This window comes from Corvus brachyrhynchos, unplaced genomic scaffold (genome assembly GCF_000691975.1).
Source record: "Corvus brachyrhynchos isolate BGI_N302 unplaced genomic scaffold, ASM69197v1 scaffold46, whole genome shotgun sequence".
Lineage (NCBI taxonomy): Eukaryota > Metazoa > Chordata > Aves > Passeriformes > Corvidae > Corvus > Corvus brachyrhynchos.
The window spans coordinates 5,177,610-5,185,053 of NW_008238838.1; the positions used below are offsets into that span (position 1 = coordinate 5,177,610).

Sequence of the window (7,444 nt, forward strand, 5' to 3'; positions counted from 1 at the left end):
TGAGGAGCGGAGAACCGGGCTGGGGACGGGCACAGGGAGGTCCTCACACATCATCCTCATACGTCTGATTTGTTTCAACATTAAATTACCACGCCCTCTCCGCTATTTCCCTTTATGCTGAGCTCTTGTGGAACACAAACTCCAGACATTCTACAGCATTACATTACAGAACCCAGGCAAAGTTTTTCTAATATTAGGGAACATGAGAAAAACCAACATCACAATACATTCATAACGATTATGTAACACGCGAAAAGCCAATACCACAGTACATTTATAACACTGGGCACGACTTTCTGCACTATGGAATGTCCCTCTGGCCACGGTCAGCTCTCCTGGCCCTGCTCCCTCACAGCTTCTCCTGCACCTCCTGCCTGGGAAACTGAAAATTCCTGGATTTGGGGGAAGCACAGCTGAGCAACCCCTGCAGCATCAGTTTGGTATCACCACTATTCTCCTACAAAATCCAAACCACAACACTGCACCAGCTACAGAGAACAAAACTAACCCTGTCCCAGCTGAAAACCCCTTTTGAGAATAATTCCCAAAACATTTAATTCAGGATCTTCTGCCACTTTACTCACTTGCACAACCCTGTAAGTCAGAGGTTGCTTTTCCCTTCCCAGTAAATCAATCAGAATTTAATTTTTCTGTTTCACACAGCAGGGAAAAAAAAATTTTTTTTCAACTTGCAGTTAAGTTTTTTCTTGGGAAAAGCAATGTCTTCATCAGCTGCTCAGGATTGTTAGGAAAGAGGGCGGAGCCTTCCCAGGCTGCCATCCTCTGAACCATACCTGAGTATAAAGAGCAAAGGAGAACTGCAGCCAAGAAACTCTCAAAAGCTGCTCCAGAGGCTGCTGGGATTCCAAGACTGGGTTTATTCTTCCGCTGCTGGAACTTGCTGCTCCAAAGAGAAGAGGGAAGCTGGACCCAGCTAATTACGTTGGAGGATTAATTACAACTGCCATGGTCTCAATGTGAAACTGGATTGGATTTTTTTTTTTTTTTAAACACAACTGAACAGGGTTTTCTCCTCCCCTCTTCTCTTTCATCTTTCCCTGCACACACACACACACACACAGTGGAGATGTTGCAAACAGCCTGCATGAGTCCTGAGCTCCTTGTCAACCAAAACATGAGCGAAAGTGAAATCTGTGGCTACAGCCCAGGGCAGGGGTCTGCACTGCCTGGAGAAACTGCCAGTCCCAAGAGCTGCTTCCAGCAGAGCCCATCGCTGCCAGATTCTGGATTAACTGAGCTGAACGTTGCGAGTCCCAAGATCTACCACCCTCCTCCTCCATGCAAACCTCCAGGGATGCCTGCTCCTGCTGGTAAGAGAAAAATCTTTATTCCCGTTTCCTGTTTTGTGCTTCTTTTGCCAGCTGATGAAGCCCAGTGACCTGGGGCTGCTTTAGTGGCAGCAGAGAGCTGGCCCAGCAGCAGCACAAACCAAGCTCAACCGTATCAGAGATGTTCAGCACATCCCCCTACTCAGGCTTGGCTGGATTTTGTTGTGTTCTGCTGCTGAGGTCAGAAGTGGCTCTGGTTTCTAAAGGATGCCAAATATTCCATCATTTCTGTCCATCTCCAGCATTTTGCTGCTCGTTTGCGTTCTGAATTTCAAGTTTAGTTCTGAATTAACAGCTAGGTAATAGATGTGACCTTCTGAGTTATTAACATTGCAAAGTCACAGGAAAGTGTGTTTGGTGAATCAGTGCCTTTGCAGAGTTCTTCCATTCCTAGGATGTATCTGATCCATCACTGGAAAATCTTCCCAGATAACAACATATTAGCAATCTTACTGGCTCATTATAAGCTTTTCAGAGAAACCTTTAAAATACTCTACAAAAGTAAATAATTCATTGTCCAAACACCAAACTAGAAAAAAAAGGAATCATTTCTAGAAAAGTCTGAGAAGCAAACTCTGCTTTTCGAGGTTTTAATTATTCAGTGATAGGTTAAACACTGAGAAGTGCCAGAAATCTTCAGCACAAAACAACAACCCCATCTCCATTCCAAAGGCACCATTTGCTGCTCGGGATTTCGCCTCCCTCCTGCTGGAGGGGTGTCAGCTCTCATTGCCTGGAGCAGGGAAGGGAAACAAAATCATGCAACAAGAAACCACATCTTGTGGGGCTGGTTCCCCTGCCAGGATTGCCTCCTCTCAGACATCCCAGGAGCTGCACCATTCCCATCTGCTGGGCTCCCCTCCGCAGGGCCCAGCCAGATCTCAGCAGCTGCTGCAGAGCACACGTAGGTTTTGGGCAGGAATATCGGTTCAGGCACCTCACGTTTTATTTACCAGCACCACGAGCTGCTGGCCCAATGCACCTTTTTCATTCAGGCTGTGTTGTTTAATCCTGAACTGTGTTTGATCACAAGAGCTGTTCTCATTCCTTCTGCCACGAGCTGCAGTGGGAATAGAAAGTTTCTCCCTGCTCCAGCATTGCTGCTGGATGACTCCTTGCTTTCAGGATCCCACGCTCTGGTTCCCAAAGCTCAGGCTTTCCTTGGAGCTGTGGCTTTCTCCACGGTCTGTTTTATTGGGAAAACCTTGGTCATAGGCATTAAATCTATAATTTTCTAATATTAATGGCTGCTTCTGAAAGCATTCTCTATAAGGGTTATTCCAAGTGGGGGCACACACGAGGCAGGGACATGAACAACAGCGTTACATAAAAGATATTTCAAAAGCCAATGGATTTAAGCTCCTAATCTGGGCAAGTCTTTCAAGTTTGGGGATACAGGCACCAGATGCAAGGAGACCTAACACAAACAATCACAGAGCAGCTTGTTTTGACAAAGAGCAAGCCTGTTTGGACAATGAGGTATATGCTGAAATAACTGTTTCATTTCAGTGCAGAAAATCATTGTTTCCCTTTGAATCACAGCACAACCTCCAAACACACTGAGAGCCATGAGGGAAAGCCACTGGACAGAGCATCCCTATCTCAATTTTGAACAAATTCTGCTCCTTGTTGTTGCACTGATAACAAATTACCAAGCCACAGCACAGGAAACTGCAAAGGCAGATTTACCACAACACAGGAAAATCAGTAAGAGGGGCAGAGACCTAAACACTGCTGACACATTCCCCAAAAGCAAATCTGTGCTCTGTGGCACACAGGAAAACTGAGGAGGAATTCATTAAAGGAACTATTGAGCAGAGAGGAGGCCAGAGCCAAGGAACACGCAGGGAGACGTGGAAATCTCCCACGATTGATGATGAACGTTGGAATCCGAGCCCATTCCCCAGGCTGACCTCACCCTCCCACCCTTCTCCAACAGCTCAGAGAACTGTGTTACTCTCAGCATCGTGTTGTGACTTTTCCAGACTCTGAACTTAGCTCTGATCCCCCTCAGAAGCGCTACATGGGTGTGAGAGTGAAGATGCCGGTGCGGGAATTGCTGAGGAAAATCCGGCTCTCCAAAGGCCTGGATGCGGCTCACAGCAAGGTGAGGGCTCCCTGAGGCTGGGAAGGTTCCTCCCGGGGCTGCAACATCCTGGTGCCCACAGTCACACCCCACTGAGTGTTCTGGAGGGGTCACACCTGCAGCTGCTGCCTCTTCCAGCCACCAAATCAGTGCTTTCGATAAAAATGGAGAATAAACCAAATTTTAAACAGAATGAGGGCTGGGCTAGGAACAGTTCTGACAGTGACAGCAGGAACCCATCCATGCCATGGATGCTGTACATCAGTCAAGCCAAAGATGGCTCAAAACCCAGTAAAAATATTGCAAAAACAGCCCAAGGAGCTGATAGACTCCCGGGCTGCTGTAAAGATCTTTATAATGCTGCCAAGAATTACCCACTCATGGAAATCTCTCCACCTGCAGCCCCTGCTGAGCAAAATCCGTAGCACAGGAGGCAATTTCACTCTGTTCATGTTACAATATTTGCCACTGTTTCATCTTCTCTCGCGTGTAAGCATCTCACATTGAAGCTGGGTGGTTTTGTCTCCTCAGGAAGCCTCATCAGTGAAGATGGTAACCAAAGGATCCTCAGGAAAAACAGGTTTGGAAACGCCTCAGTTGGTAACAGAGCCTCCTTTTCTAGTAGGATCATCACTGTGAGGTACCCAAAGAGCCAGACCACTTCTGTCCCATGGTCAGTGGTCCCTGCTGGGTCCCAGCTGTCCTTAAATTGCAGGAGGCCGGCCAGCTGTGCATCACCACCCTGTCTGGGTTATCTATGTCTTATCTGGGGCAGGACTGATGGGAATCTCTGCTCTGTGTGCCTCTCCTCAGCTCTGAGCAGCCCTTTTCTTCCTCTCTTTGCAGCAGAGAAGAGAAGAGCTCACCCTTATACAGAGAAACAGCTTAGACAGGTATGCAGAACACCTTGAACCCCGCTCTGCCAGGCTCCCGGGGCAGAATTCCTGTTCTATCACCGAGGGAGAACAGGACACTTCATGTCTGCTTCCCTCCCCCATCCTCCGCCCTCCCCGGCTCCTGTTGCTGTTTCAGAGCAAGCAGAGCGCTGGGCAAAGCCCCAAAGGCTTGGAGGACCTCGACATCCTGGTGGAGGTGCTGCAGGAGGACCTGAACAAGAGCCAGCTCAGGGAGGAGCCTCCGCCTCCCGTGCCAGATGGGGTTTGGCAGGAATTCTCCACGGATCTGCAAAGCTCCCGGTGGCAAAGTGTGGCGAGCAAGGAGGCAGCTGGTGGCCTGCAGGGGAGACAGCGCAGCTCAGCAGGGCTTCACCAGGAGTCCTGCTTGAAGGATTTCCACCTCATCCTGCGGGCAGGGGCAGAGCCTTCCTTCCATGGTGAGCAGGGAAGCACCCACGGGTCCAGCTCGCCGGGAATGTTCTGCAGGACGGGCGAGAAAGGGAGCGGTTGGTGGATGCAGGATGCGCTCCCGAGCTCCCAGGAAGATTTCCCGAGGAATTCTCCATCCCAGGACACGCCTGCTCTCCTCAGCCCGGCAGAGATGCTGCTGGAAGCTCACAGGGGCTCTCCGGACACCGAGGGACATTCGAGGCTGACCCCAACCTCCTTCACACAGCAGGACCTCTCTGCCCTCTCCTTCTTCCAGTTCCAGCTGCACAGGGAGGAAAGTTTGCTGAGGAACATCCCGGCGGAAAAACTGCTCGCTCCCGATGAAAATGGCAACAGGTCCTCGATTTTTCTGTTGAAATACCTCGGTTTCTGCTCCCTGGGGACATCACTTTGCTCCAAACTCACCTGCTGCCTGCAGCAAAAGCTTCTCTGCTCAAGGGGAAGCTCAAACTTGAATTGATAGATAGAATTTTAGGTGGATATTAAAAATATAAATACTCTGTATTTGCAGAAATATTCCTGAGCTACAGCTGATGTTAGGATAAATTCAGAGCATTAAAATATTAAGGATGAGAGGTATTTGTGGGGATTCACTCGAAAATTAAAATCAAGCAAAATAAGTACTGGAAAAAGAAAAAAGATACGCAAAAAAAATCTTTTCCACGTTGCAGACACTCTCAGGGTAATTATTTGTATTATTAGCTGCTAATAAAAATGGATGGGAGGGTTACACAAAAAACTGCTCGTCTGGAGCACAGACTCCCGAAGAACTGGGAGTGGCTGTTCTGCTGGAAACAAAACAAAAGCAAAGGTTTTCCTGATCCCAGGACACCCCGGGATTGCCCTGGAATTGGGGTGCTTGTGGAGAAAATAGCCATTTATAAGAAATAAATTAAAATAGCTAATTAGTTTCTATGCAGTTCAGGTAGATTGGGATAGGTGGTATCAAATCAGATTGACAGAAATCATGGCATAGTTTATAAATTTTCTGAATCTTGGGGAGAAAGAGATTAATTACAATTTTTAAAAATTGCTCCAAATTTAAAACATTGCTAACCCCACACAGGGACAACCAAGCACAGCACTGGCCTCTTCCCTAAAGCACCACGTTCCATTCAGAATAATGATTTTCAGTGCAATAATAAAATTAGGCTTCACTTTCCAGCGAGTAAACAACAAATAAGCCACCTATTTTCATATTTCCTGCAATTCTGTGAATAATATACAAAAAATTTCTCACACATGAATGAAATGAATCACAATTAAGAAATGCAGAGATTTCTACTCCCGTGTCCATGTAAGATTCACAGGCAAAAATTTCCTCACTCCTAAACTCACTTTTATAAAGATTCTGCACTCAAAACAACACTCAAAGGCAGGAGTACAAACTAAATAAGATCGTTCTGAATGGTGAACAGGGTCAAAAATCCGCTAAAAAAAACCAAAAAAACCCCCAAAACCAGATCAAACAAACAAAAGACCCCAGACCCAGCAAGAAGTATCAGAGTTGTTCAGGCATATTTAAGGATATTTTGCTACAAGAGAAGGGAAGAGCAAATAAATAAGTATAACCAATGCCTGCATTAATTTTTCCTCCATGAGGAAAGGAAGACATGCCCAATTTTACAAGAAAAAAAATAAAAGAGCCTTTTTTGGGGTGAAATGCAGTAATCTGAGTCGTTCAGTGAGACTGAACAGCCAGAGGAAATTGAGCTCTTCTCCTCCACAGGACTCAACTCCAGTTTGGAAGTATTTCTTTTAAGAGCGAGTGTTTCCCTTAGTTTTTAGGGATCTTGCACCCTTTTCCCTGTTCAGAGATTGTTGGCAGCAAGGAATCACGGAGCAGCTGCTGGAGAGGAATGGGATAATAGCAAGAAATCCTGGCAGACAAAAGCAGCAACTATAGAGAGTAATAAACCCTTGAATATCCCAAGATTTCAGTATTTTCCAGCCTCAGTATTTGATGCTTTAAAATACGCTCTCCCTGCTACTTTGGGGTATTTTAACCCCTCCTTTGGGGTATTTTAACCCCTCCTTTGTCTTCTGATTGTTCCCAACCGAGTTCTCTTGCAGGCTGCTGCACAAGGCTGTTGCCCAGGGAAGGAGGGCTCTGACTTTCGCCCTGGCACAGAGATTTGCATCCCTCAACAAGATCGACGAGAAGGATGCAGAGAAAAGGGTAGGGTGCTGATTTGCCAAGAAAAAAAGTCATTTTTTTATCACATGCAACCCTCTTTCAAACCCTAGCCAAACACCAAGCATCCTTCTGGTGTCCTGGAAAAGAAGGGAAACAGGAATGGGGAGGGAATGATGGAGCACAAGTGGCAACAGAGCCCCAAAATCCCAACTCCCCACTTCGTTATCTAAAAAACATCGTTGTTTTAAAACTGTTTGTGCCTTTCACTGCAACTTTCTGCCCTTCTTCCCTTCTCAGACTGCTTTGCATCTTGCTGCAGAAAAGAACCAGCACCTGATGGTGAGCGACCTGATCTCCCTGGGAGCCAGTGTCAATGTGCAGGACAGCTCTGGGAAAACTCCCCTCCACCTGTGTGCAGAGAACGGATACCTGAGAGTTCTGCAGGTGAATTGGGTGTTTATATCAGGCAAAAGTGGAGAAAAAGCAACAAATGCATGTTCTGGTATCTAAAATATCCTGGGGTTTT

At 46.7% G+C, this 7,444-nt stretch overlaps 1 protein-coding gene across 8 annotated transcripts in view; it reads left to right on the top strand.

The window, feature by feature from the left end:
- Positions 1 to 6: 6 nt before the first annotated feature.
- The window catches only part of LOC108447703, an 11,033-nt gene continuing 3,595 nt past the window's right edge, over positions 7 to 7,444 (top strand). For 3 of the 8 annotated variants that reach the window (XM_017738543.1, XM_017738544.1, XM_017738545.1), the window contains exons 1-6: positions 7 to 1,331; positions 3,364 to 3,456; positions 3,967 to 4,328; positions 4,468 to 5,117; positions 6,855 to 6,960; positions 7,216 to 7,362. In XM_017738543.1, coding sequence (XP_017594032.1) covers positions 1,088 to 1,331; positions 3,364 to 3,456; positions 3,967 to 4,328; positions 4,468 to 5,117; positions 6,855 to 6,960; positions 7,216 to 7,362 — 1,602 coding nt within the window. In that variant the 5' untranslated portion in view covers positions 7 to 1,087. Of the gene's footprint in view, positions 1,332 to 3,334; positions 3,457 to 3,966; positions 4,329 to 4,467; positions 5,118 to 6,854; positions 6,961 to 7,215; positions 7,363 to 7,444 lie in introns of those variants that run through there. The other 5 variants (XM_017738546.1, XM_017738547.1, XM_017738549.1 and 2 more) reach the window with 5 other exon arrangements.